General features: G+C 41.7%; 1 protein-coding gene across 1 annotated transcript in view; it reads left to right on the top strand.

The window, feature by feature from the left end:
* Positions 1-12,795, top strand: part of LOC143783342 (uncharacterized) — a 68,217-nt gene extending 55,422 nt beyond the window's left edge. Inside the window, exons 10-12 of the mRNA XM_077271746.1 lie at positions 629-726; positions 5,667-5,778; positions 8,742-12,795. Coding sequence (XP_077127861.1) covers positions 629-726; positions 5,667-5,778; positions 8,742-10,204 — 1,673 coding nt within the window. The 3' untranslated portion in view covers positions 10,205-12,795. The remainder of the gene's footprint in view (positions 1-628; positions 727-5,666; positions 5,779-8,741) is intronic.
* The last annotated feature ends 231 nt before the right edge of the window (positions 12,796-13,026 follow it).

Here is a 13,026-nt window from a genome sequence, read left to right as displayed (position 1 = left end):
CTTCTTACCTCCACACACAGGAGGCCTTCTTACCTCCACACACAGACCATGTGAGACAAACAGGCACCATTTCACAACGTGATCCACACCCAGGAGTGGGGTATGTGGGCAGCCAGACCCACCCATCTCTCCGGCTGCCCATAAACCTGGCCCGGATGCCCTACCAAGCCTCTTAATACTATGTATACTAGAGCATTACTCCAGGTTTACATCACAGAGGACAATAACTTCCAGGATACATACCTCCCATCAACTATGTGTCCGGTAACCACTGATATGTGTTTTAATTGATGCGGCTACCTTTTATGCTGTGTAAACACACTGAGGCATACGGAAAGGTACCACCCTTTTATTTCTGTAGGTTTGTTGTTCCTGGGTGTGAATACTCTTTCTCTCGGTACGGTGCTGTCATGGTTCGGGAAAATACAATTGCCGGTTACTAATTATCCTCTTTTTGAAGCAATCGTCAAATCAGTGCGTGGCTGACCGCATGAGCTTATAGTTTTAGAAGCTCATTACAGTTATAAGACCCCTGATAACCCAGGAACAGGAGGTGATGAGAGAAGTGTGTGATAGATGGATCTCCAGCTGGTCATGGACTCCACCACTGAGTGTCTGTCTCCCACAGATGGATCCAGGAGGAGAAGCCCGCCAGAGAGATGTTCCCGTCCTCAGTGTACCCTGGACCGTGCAGAGGAGAATCACAACGTCCCGGGGAATCAGCAGGTAGATGGAGCTAAATAAAGTCTGCACGGGGGTCTTTTGGTCCTGTCGTAATAAATTATTGGTGGTTTCCAGTAGATGAGGGTTAGAACACTGTATGAAAGGCGATGGATTGGAAGTTCAGATCATACGAAAAGAAAATGTAATGAAGTTTTACGCTTTAATATGAAAGTTACAGAGCTTAATAATACACGGAGACAAAACTGAACAACATAAAGCGAAAAAACTGTTTAAAAAAAAAAAAAAAGGAGAACTGAGACGGATCACCTTATATATGACAAAACCTACAGGAAACAAAATGAGCATACACCCTGCTGTAACTAATGAAGTAAAAAGCCAAAGTGCATTTAAATGTTATTGACTTGTTAGTAAACACTGTTTATGATAAGAAAGTATAAAATCCATCCTACCAGCGGCAAGGTGACCCTATTTGAGGTGGTCCCGAACTGTGGGATCCAGTCCTTTGTCCTTATTCACACTGAGGTCACATCTCACACAAGGTAAGGTTTTAATATTAGACAGTGCAGGACCGTCCCAAATAGGGTCACCTTCCGCTGGTGGGATGGCTTTTATGTTTTGATTTGTTTTTTCTAAATAAAAATGTTTGCTAAGAACCCTAAATAACCAACGAATAAAGCCGCACTCTGTAACGCTATAGCATGAGAGCATGAAATATGACGTATTAATTGCATTACTGCTCTAGAAAGTATGAAAACTTGAGCATGCTTGGTGTATAAATTGGCCAATTCATGTGTGCCGGCGGCAGCTCTGACTGAGCTCTCCATACATCCATTTTCATTCAGTAGTTTTCTTTTTTTTATTGGAATGTGCACATTGTTGATTCAGACTAAAGGCATAAAAACCACGAGAGAAAACGAGCAGTAAAGAAATACACTTGAGACAAACCAGAATATCAGTTACTACCTGGATACCTCTCAGTGCTCCCCTGCTACTGTGATGACTGGTTGAAGCCCCTTTGGCATTCTCTCCGCAGCTTCACAGGTTGTCACATAGAATAGCTTCCAGTAAATGGGTCAGCTCGTCAAGAGTGTATTTGTGGACTTATCGGCCTTCAGAAAGTGTTTGCTATTATCAGGTGTGTTTTTCAGAGGCACTGCGGGTACATATCTATATAGTGTGTAATGGGTCTGGTAGAACCACTGTGCCGTGGTCCGCGGAGAGCCTGGATGGGTGTGACTAGGTGAGCACCTGACTCTTCACTAGAGCCCCTGATAGTGGGGTTAGGCTTGGCTTCGCATGGACACCAGGTCACCACCCGCCAGGAGAGAGAAGCGGCATACAGGGACGCCGGCGCTCCAGTGTTGGGGCATGTCCATACAGTACTGATATTTTAGGCTAGAATATGGCAAGAGCCACTCAAATAAGCAAAGAGAAATGATAGTCCAACTTGAATGATAGTCATTCAGGAAAATTGATAGACCCTTGAAGATATCCTCAAGTGTAGTCATGAAAAACATGAATTGCTATGCTGAAACTGTCACCTGAGGACCAACCCAGGAAAGTAAGACGGCATTATCTTTGCTGCAGAGGATGAGTTCATCAGAGTTGCCAGCCTCGGAAACCTCTAGTTGTTAGCACCTCAGATAACAGCCCTCTTAACTGATGCAGTCATCAAGTTTACACAGCGGAATATCAGCTGTCTAGAGGAGACTGAGAAAATCCACCCATGTTGGCCAATTTCTGCAAAGGCGCAACCACTGAGGATCACAGACGAGTAAGAATAAGAAAAGGACGACCAGTGGAAATCTGTATTGTGGTCTTAGTCAATATTTTAGATTTTTGGTACCAACCACCGTTTCTTTGTGAGATGCAGAAAAGATGTTGTATGGTTTCTACAAGTGTGGTGCCCACTGTGAAGCATGGAGGGATGCGTGCTTTGCTGGAAGCATTCTGCAATGACCACCATCTTGTTTAGTCTACGCTTAGTAGGACCATCATTGGTGTTGCAACAGGACAATGACCCAAAATACCTACAGATAATGTAAGGTTATGTGACCAAGAAGGAGAGGGATGGAGGCTGCGTCACATGTCATGGTCTCCACAATTACCCGGGCTCTAGCCATTGAGATGGATAGGGATGAGTTGGACGCAGAGTGAAGGCGAAGCAGCCAACAAGTGCTGAGCTCCTCTGGGAAATCCTTCAAGACTGTTAGAAGCTATTCCAGATGATTGTACTACCTCACAACATGATTTCTGGCTTGTTGCTTTACAACCTAAGACTTGATTAGCTTTTTTCTTGTGACCCGATGCTCCTTGGAGAAGGATGAATTCATGAATTCCAGATGATAATTGTGGACTTTTTGGTTCTATAAAGGGGAGGCAGTCCGTTGTATCCACAATAAAATGTAGTTTTGCAGAAAGTCTAAATCCATCAAATGTCCAGTGTATCCCTCCTACTTGGATGTGCATATGGCACTATGTGAAATGAAGCCATTGTATGCCCAGTCATTCTTCCAAGTATACAGTCATTTAAGCTAAAAACCGATCACTGTCCCAGTTTATCCTCCAATTTGGAGCTGTATGATGAATATGGTTGCACAAAGACGAAGCAACCCATTGTAAGTCCAATTAGTCCCCCTAGTCTGGAGTCAAATAACAGACTTGTCGATATTAAGTTTCTATCCTCTTAATACTGTTGTATTGCAGCCATCATATTATACAGCACTGTGCACTCACAATTGCTCATTTTGCCTTTCTACCCAGATAATTCTTCTTTTCTCTGCTCTATGTAGGAAGTCTTTTGCATAAATCCTCGCCCTATTTGACTCCTCACTCAGCTGCTCCGCTCCTCCCGCTGCCATAGACTTTTGCAGTGACTCCTGACTTGTGCATAGAAATTTAACCTCCCATTTCTACACAGAGATTAGAAGGATTCAGCTCGTCAGTTATTAATCATGTGATGTCATAGACCTAATGGAAAAGAGAACAATTAACTGGTTAATTTTTGATTAAACTGCAGTCATTAGGGATGTTTGTTTATCCTCACTTGGGTGCTGTCATGGGTGATTAGAACAATAACTGACCTGCAATTTGATTTTCTAGAAATCCATGACACCACCCCTACGTATCCCTCCTCCTGGCTTGTGGTCGGTTTACTTTTTTTCTTTCCTCTTCTCATGGTGAAGAATTGCATAAATAACAAGAATAATGATGGTGGTAATACAATTGGGTGACTCGCCCTTTAGTACTTGGAAAGCACTAGAGAGGAAGTAGAAGTTGCCTTTTATTTTTTGCTCTTGACTTCCTGTGCAGTGATGGGGTGGATCCCTCTCTCGTAGATGCGGTCATGAGATTTTGGGTGGTCCATAATCCGTATCTGGTGAACGCCCGTCGCCTTACTCATCCGTATCTTGTGACTGTTCGTCGCCTCCATTCTTTCTTCTCAGTCACTTGCACACAGTTTATGACGGAAATCGGCAGGAAGTTGTTCTAAACATCTTGGAGAACTGAGCCCAGATCTTCTCTGTGCGAGGCTTGTGCAGATCTTCTGTCTCTTCATATGACCACAGACAGAATGATGTTAGATAAGGGCTTTAAGGGCCGGACCATCACATCCAGGTCTCCTCGTTCTTTATGACTTTGGCAGGATGTTTTGAGTTTTGTCCGGATATAGAATAAATTTGGAGCCAATCATACTGCTCCTTGATGGTATTACATGATGGGTATGTGTCTGCCTGTATTGAGGACACTATAAATCTTACATAAATTCCCAACTCCATTTTCTGAATAGTAAGTGACCCTCTACCTTCGTCACTTTTCCTAAAGACCCTCAATAGTGTGCCGCCCTTCGAGAATTCATATTTTGATGTGTCAGTCAAGGGCACCTGCTGACATTTTCTGCTCCCCAGTTCCTATGTTTTCATGCATAATTGAGACGTCCTTCCTTGTTTCCATGTGGAAGGCTTGGACTTTTTGGCTGCAATTCTTCTATGATGACTACTTTTCCGAACAGTAAATGGGTGTAGATGGGACTCGCTAATTGCTGACGGCACTTCTGGATGTCTTCTGATTTTGAAGGGTTCCTTGGCTGACTAATGTGTTTACTGTCAGAACCAATTGCTTCATGGCCATTATTCCATTAGGGAGGCGTCTTATTGGCTCCAAACTGCCCATGCCGCTGGACAACGACTCCCAACATCCAGCCAATGTCATTGAGAACAATCGTCCGTGTAAAAAGAGCATGGAGTCTTGAAAGTGGTGATCCAGCGTCAGAGTCCTGATCTCACATCATTCCGTCTGTCTGGTATCACATCAGGAGATAGAAGGATTTGCACAAACTTCATACACAGAAGAAGGGGTTGGCTTTCCAAGATGTTTGGAATAACCTCCTGCCGATTCCTTCACAAACTGTGTACAAGTGATGAGAAGAAGTGACGAAGGTGATGGACGGTAACGCAATACTGACGACTGAGGCGACAAGTGGTAACCAAATAGTCAGGAGATTTTTATTACTTATTATTTATTCACTTTATTTTTATCAATTACCAAACTACAAACACTATACTATCTATGAAGCTTTATACTATGTAGTATGTTATTCCACACCTGCCTAAAACTTCTGCACAGTACGTTATGTAGTTTATTAGGAAGAAAAATGTCATCAGTTGAGATAATACCAATCAAGAAACCAATGTCAAGAAAAAAGTATTAGTAAGCAAAAATAATTTGGTGCAGGAGATAGGAAATTGTCAGTAGTTGATGGGGTAAAATGATTCCCCGGTTTGGGTACATGGATGTCAATTTGTCCATCTCTTAACTTTTGCCCCAACAAGGTCAAGGTGGTAAGTTATTCCTAGCTGGAAACAAATGCTTTAAAGAAGAGTGTGACACACACATTTCCAGCCCTCTTCCATTACACTGATCTGTTAGATTTCTCCATCTCGCTGCCATATTGTACTGACGTGTTACACCTGGTGTATCAGGGGGAAGATCTGACTGTTATTAAACTGGAGGTTAAAGAAGAAGCCGATGAGATGATGATTGATCCACCGAGTATGAGCGAAGGGAAAGAAGGAATTCCTGATGACTCCGCAGGTAGGTAATGATGAACATAGAGAACTCTGCCGTTAGTTAAGGTGGGTTCCATCACGGTGTTACTTTACTGTAGTGTTTTGTGCAGTGATGTCCTGGACCTAAGGAAGCTGTAAAACCTATAGAAGTTCTCTCCCAGATGTTAGATGAATCCCGTCATGTAATAACACTTGGAGTTAGTGTTTGGGGGGAAAAACAGCTGCACTGACAACTATACAACCCCTGGCAAAAATTATGGAATCACCGGCCTTGGAGGATGTTCATTCAGTTGTTTAATTTTGCAGAAAAAAAGCAGATCACAGACATGGCACAAAACTAAAGTCTTTTCAAATGGCAACTTTCTGGCTTTAAGAAACACTAAAATAAATCAAGAACAATAAATGTGGTAGTCAGTAATGGTTACTTTTTTAACCAAGCATAGGGGAAAAATTATTGAATCACTCAATTCTGAGGAAAAAATTATGGAATCACCCTGTAAATTTTCATATCCAAAAATAACACTTGCATCAAATTAGATCTGCTCGTTAGTCTGCATCTAAAAAGGAGTGATCACACCATGGAGAGAATCATGGCGCCAACACGAGAGATGTCAATTGAAACAAGGGAGAGGATTATCAAACTCTTACAAGAGGGTAAATCATCACGCAATGTTACAAAAGATGTTGGTTGTTCACAGTCAGCTGTGTCTAAAATCTGGACCAAATACAAACAACATGGGAAGGTTGTTAAAGGCAAACATACTGGTAGAGCAAGGAAGGCATCAAAGTGTCAAGACCGGAAACTTAAAGCAATATGTCTCCAAAACAGGAAATACACAACAAAACAAATGAGGAACGAATGTGAGGAAACTGGAGACAACGTCTGTGAGCGAACTGTAAGAAACCGCCTAAAGGAAATGGGATTTACCTACAGAAAAGCTAAACGAAAGCCATCATTAACACCTAAACAGAAAAAAACAAGGTTACAATGGGCTAAGGAAAAGCAATCGTGGACTGTGGATGACTGGATGAAAGTCATAGTCAGTGATGAATCGTGAATCTGCATTGGGCAAGGTGATGATGCTGGAACGTTTGTTTGGTGCCGTTCCAAAGAGAGTTGTACAGATGACTGCCTGAAGAGAACATGCAAATTTCCACAGTCATTGATGATATGGGGCTGCATGTCAGGTAAAGGCATTGGGGAGATGGCCGTCATTACATCTTCAATAAATGCACAGGTTTATGTTGATATTTTAGACACTTTTCTTATCCCATCAATTGAAAGGATGTTTGGGGATGATGAAATCATTTTTCAAGATGATAATGCATCCTGCCATAGAGCAAGAACTGTGAAAACATTCCTGGAAAAAAGACACATAAGGTCAATGTCATGGCCTGCAAATAGTCCGGATGTCAATCCAATAGAAAATCTTTGGTGGAAGTTGGAGAAAATGGTCCATGACAAGGCTCCAACCTGCAAAGCTGATCTGCAGCAATCAGGGAAAGTTGGAGGCAGATTGATGAAGAGTCCTGTGTGACCCTCATTAAGTCCAGGCCTCAGAGACCGCAAGCTGTTAGAAAAGCCAGAGGTGGAGCAACAAAATACTAGTGATGGGTTGGAGGGTTTTTTGTTTGTTTTTCATGGCTCCATAATTTTTTTCCTCAGAATTGAGTGATTCCATAATTTTCCCCCTATTCTTGGTTTATAAAAGTAACCATTACTGACTCCCACATTTTTGTTCTTGATTTCTTTTAGTGTTTCTTGAGGCCAGAAAGTTGCCATGTGAAATGACTTTAGTTTTGTGCCATGTCTGTGATCTGCTCTTTATCTACTGAATTAAACAACTGAATGAACATCCTCCAAGGCCGGTGATTCCATAATTTTTGCCAGGGGTTGTAGTAATGCTAGAGCTAACAGGTGAGACCTAATGGAGACCATGACATTAATGAAGGGATTAAAGTATATTAGTTCAATTCACTTCAATTTCTAGAAGTCTCGAACCTTAAATGCCCATGAAACCGCTTCTTAAGGCTGGAATCACACTGCAGTACGGCCATTTTGCTGCAGTTTTTTGAGCCAAAGAAAGGAGTGGATTCAGTAGTAATAGAAAGTATAGAGGAAAGTCATGTCCTATTACCGAATCCCCTTATGACTTGGCTCTAAAAATATATGTGAAACTAAACCCCCTGTTCCTGACCAGGCACAGTTTCAGGTTTTTCATACATGCAGTTTAAGAGCTATAAAACAAGTTTGTCGTTCAGGCATTCAAGTAGTATTATCGTTTTTGGTTTTTTTGTGATCCATGATGCTTCATTTTTATGCCACTTCATTCATTTTTTTTTTTGTGACTACTCGGGACCATTAAAATACATCTTCTACATACAGCTCCACTCCACCCGCGGATGTTAGGCACTTGATGGCGGATTGAGTCATTTTGATCTTCAACTTGCTTAACTGTTCACAATAACAGTAATTTTGACCAGGGGTGCCTGAACTTTTACATGCCATTGTATTGGGCATATTAAGTGTCTCAATGTGATCCATGGAAAAGTTTTAAAAAATAAGCATACATTTTATCTCCTAGATCAATGCTGCTTCTCCACTCCGTGCCATGTGTCCCCTAATAATGTCACATTACAGCTGCAGCCAATCAGCAGCTGAATCTTCGACAATTATGTCTGAGCAGAACAGTGTTTCTTTTGCTCAGACGTAATTGTGAAGGCTGCAGCCAAGCGGCAGCTTCAGATTGCTTGTGATGATCACATGTTTATGTCACAAGACTGGCAAGAGCTAACATGGCTCGGTTTGGAGGAGCAGCGATGGTTCGGCAGATATGTATACATTTATTTTGATTTTACACAGCATATTGAGTGAATTAATAATTGGTTGTCCAATAATAGATGGATACCCTTAATATGATTTTTTTTTAAGTTTGTCAAATGTGTCTAAAACATAAAATAGACAAATATATCTTTTAATCTTAACAGAAACCCCCATTAGAAATTCAAAGGAAATCTTTGTGTTATCGCGCAATTGTAAAGTAGAAGATGAAGATATCATGCAGCCCTCCTCAGGAGAAAGCCTTAATGTAAATCCAGGACTTCACAATACAGAAAATTTCTCTAAAAAAGAAGAACCTTCTCCTGATCAATCACAGATTGCAATAATTCTCACAGTGGAGAAACCGTACACCTGCTCAAAATGTGGGGGGTGTTTTCCAGATGAATCGCATCTTCTTACACATGAGAAAAGTCACACAGGAGAAAAGTCATATTCATGTTCTGATTGTGGGAAATTTTTTACAACAAAACCAAATCTTGTTAGTCATCAGAAAATTCACACAGGAAAGAATGTATATTCATGTGCAGAATGTGGAAAGTGCTTTACAAAAAGAACAAATCTTGTTATACATGAGAGACGGCACACTGGGGAAAAGCCATTTCCATGCTCAGTGTGTGGGAAATGTTTTGTAACTATATTTGATCTTGTTAGACATGAGAGAATTCACACAGGAGAGAAGCCGTATTCATGTCCTGCATGTGAAAAATGTTTTGTAAGTAAGTTTAATCTGGTCGCACATCAAAAAATTCACACAGGAGAGAAACCGTTTTCATGTAACGAATGTGGTAAATGTTTTCTAACTAAAGTTAATCTGGTAAAACATCAGAAAATCCACACAGGAGAGAAGCCGTATTCATGTTCAGAATGTGGGAAGAGCTATAAAGATAAAACAAGTCTTGTTTGTCATGAAAGAATTCACACAGGAGAAAAGCCGTATTCATGTTCAGAATGTGGGATGTGCTTTAAAGATAGAACAAGTCTTAGTAGACATGAGAGAAGCCACACAGGAGAAAAGCCGTTTCCATGTTCAATATGTGGAAGACGTTTTAAATATAATTCAAACGTTGTTGCACATGAGAAAACGCATGCAGGCGAGAAGCCATATTCATGTACTGAATGTGGGAAATTTTTTACAACAAAATCAAATCTTGTCATTCATCAGAAAATTCACACTGGAGAAAAACCGTATTCATGTCCACTGTGTGGGAAGTCTTTTACAGGGAAGGCAGATCTTGTTTCGCACAATAGAGTTCATTCCGGAGAGAAGCCGTATTTATGTTCAGAATGTGGAAAATGTTTTACAACTAAAACAGGTCTTATTGTACATGAGAGAACACACACAGGAGAGAAGCCATATTCCTGCTCACTTTGTGGAAAAGGTTTCATAGTTAAATCAAGTCTTATTAGTCATGAGAGAACACACACAGGCGAGAAGCCGTATTCATGTTCACTTTGTCAGAGATGCTTTACAGGCAAACAAAGTCTTGATAAACACGAAAAACGTCACAGAGGAGAGAAACCGTATTCATGTTCACTATGTGGGAAGTGCTTTATAGATAGCACATGTCTTAGTAAGCATCAAAAAAGTCACACAGTAGAGAAACTTTGATCCATGTGAGGAAATGTTTTACAAATAAATCATAACTTATCATAGAATTAACATTGATGATAAACTCGAATCTCTTCAGGATGTGGGTAATGCGATAAGCAAAAAATATGACAAGCACCCAAACTATAATTACCTGAGTTCAACTGTGACCTGGATTCTTGGAGACCATTATTTTGGCAATAAAGAGCCTTGTTTAGTTTGTAAGCTATGAGGCTGAAATGTCCTCAGTGGGACTCACAGCTTTGTTAGTTTTTACTTTATTTATTTTACTCGCGTATCTATCATCATTAATCCACAGCACTGTACACAACCTCACTGTCCCCACTAGAGCTCACACTCTAAATATAATATGTCTTTTGAGATTGAGAGGAAACGGCAAAACCCGTAGGAACTCATGAAGCCATTGATAAAGCTTTGCAAATTGAAGGAAACTGTTTCAAGTTTCTCATTTTGTCAACTCTTAGCCTGTCATTTTGAAAAGACAAAAGCCAGTGTGTTTTACGGTCCACTGATACGGCAGTTCCTCAAAGATGAACATTTCATCTTGACAATGTCAAAACTCTAAAAGAATGCTTGGTTATCATTGAAAGACCTTATCGTGGACTATCTTGGAAATACACAAGCATACAATTACACTGAAATTGTCTGAAAAATCTTGGAGCATTTTGTAGTGTTTGGTTGCAACATGAGCATCAAGGTACATTTTCTGCATAGCCATCTTGATAACTTCACTTAAAATCTTGGTACCATCGGTGATGCTAATCAAAGTTTATGGAAAGATGGATGGAGCTATATACAGGACAGACCTGGAGGAAAACCTGAGACTGGAGCAGGTTCACCTTCCAGCAGCACAATGACCATGAACATCCTGCCAGAGCCACAATGGGAGTTTATATCTCCCCGTCCAGACACAAATCCCAGTGAGTCTGTGACAAGATTTGTAAATTGCTGATCAGTCTCCTCCATCCAATGTCGCTGTGCAATGAAGAAGGGGCAAAAATATCACCTCTCGGTGTGCAAAGCTGGAGAGACAGACCCTAAAAGACTGCTGCAGTAATTGCAGCAAAAGGTGGTTTAAAGTATTGACTCGGGGTGGCTGAATACCAATGCGCATCACAATTTTTCAAATTCATATTTTTTAAAACTTTAGAAGATCTTGTATCCTATCCTTTACACTTCACAAATACAGTATATACTGGTGAAAAAGCTGAGTTTTTCAGCACATTTTTTTTGTGCTGAAAACGCCCCCCTCGGCTTATACACGAGTCACGGTACAGAAAGCCGGAGGGGGTGATGGCGCACACATCATACTTGCCTACTTACACGCCCTCAGTGCTGGCACTGCATCTCATTCCGGCCGCCCGCGCCTGCCTGCAGCTCTTCTTGTGCTCGGCGGTCACGTGGTACCGCTCATTAAGGTGATGAATATGGACGCGTCTCCACTCCCATAGGGGTGGAGTGCATATTCATCACCTTAATGAGCGGTACCATGTGACCGCTGAGCACAGGAAGAGCTGCCAGCAGGCGCCGGCGGCCGGAATGAGATGCAGTGCCAGCACCCAGAGCGCGTAGGTAGGTGAGTATGATGTTTTTGTTTTGTTTTTTTCAATAGGAAACATACACACAGGAATAGGGAATAAGGAGGCATGCATACAGGGGCGGAACTGGGGAGGCATGCATACAGGGGCGGAACTGGGGAGGCATGCATACAGGGACGGAACTGGGGAGGCATGCATACAGGGACGGAATGGGGGAGGCATGCATACAGGGACGGAACTGGGAGGCATGCACACAGGGACTGAATGGGGGAGGCATTCATACCAGGACAGGGAAGTGGGAGACATGCATACAATGATGGGGACAGGGGAGGCTTGCAGACAGGGATGGGGAGGCATTCCTACCAGGACAGGGAAGGGGGAGCCATGCATAGCAGGACAGGGATGAGGTGACCTTGCACACCCAGTTTATACTCGAGTCAATAAACGTACCCAGTTTTCCATGGCGAAAGTAAGTGCCTCGGCTTATACTCAAGTATATACGGTACTTGTATTTTATGTAATACCAACATTAAGTAGCATTTAAGTTTGCAAATGTAACAGGAAAAAATGTGGAAAAGTTTACGAATTATTAATAGGGATGATCAAATAGCTTTGGATAAGAGCTTATACGAATAGATATAGCGCTTCTCGAATAAGCTGCAGAGGGTAACCGGCTTCCTGGAGCGCTCCCGATAATCAGCTGCATGTGTCGCGGCTGTGTGACAGTCACAACAGGCTGTCCGTGCATGTGTTATGACCGTGAAGTAGCTGCGGCGCCGAACAGCTGATAACCGGGAGCGCTCCAGGTAGCCGGTTCGGGAAGCGCTATAGCTATTCGTATAAGCACTTATCCGAAGCTATTCGCTCATCCCTAGTTATGAATAATGTTTCAAGGCATTGTATATCACATCTGACAGATATTGTTTTCTTTGTTCTTAACTTTTTTTGCAACTCAAAAAATGTAAATGTATGAAAAAAAATGAAGTATTTGGGTTAACTTTAAAAATATGGTATAGAAAAATAATTAAAGGTTTGATATTTTTAACTTTTTAACCTAGTGTGGTGCTTGCCTTACGACTGCAGTAAATGTGGGTGGGGTCTGCTCCATGTGTGATGTAACTCCTCCCCTTTCTATTTGCAAAAGGATGAGGAAGAAAGAAGTTTAGTGTCACCGTGCAGAGACTTTTTGTTGGTGATTACAAAGTTATACCGACATGTGGCGTCAACCAGGACCACATCATATAATCAAAACACTGGAGCCCCTTCTCAACAAGTTGTTTTTAA

Source organism: Ranitomeya variabilis, chromosome 6 (assembly GCF_051348905.1).
Source record: "Ranitomeya variabilis isolate aRanVar5 chromosome 6, aRanVar5.hap1, whole genome shotgun sequence".
Lineage (NCBI taxonomy): Eukaryota > Metazoa > Chordata > Amphibia > Anura > Dendrobatidae > Ranitomeya > Ranitomeya variabilis.
The sequence above is the reverse complement of the archived record's forward strand: the minus strand, read 5'-3'. Positions and strand labels throughout refer to the sequence as shown.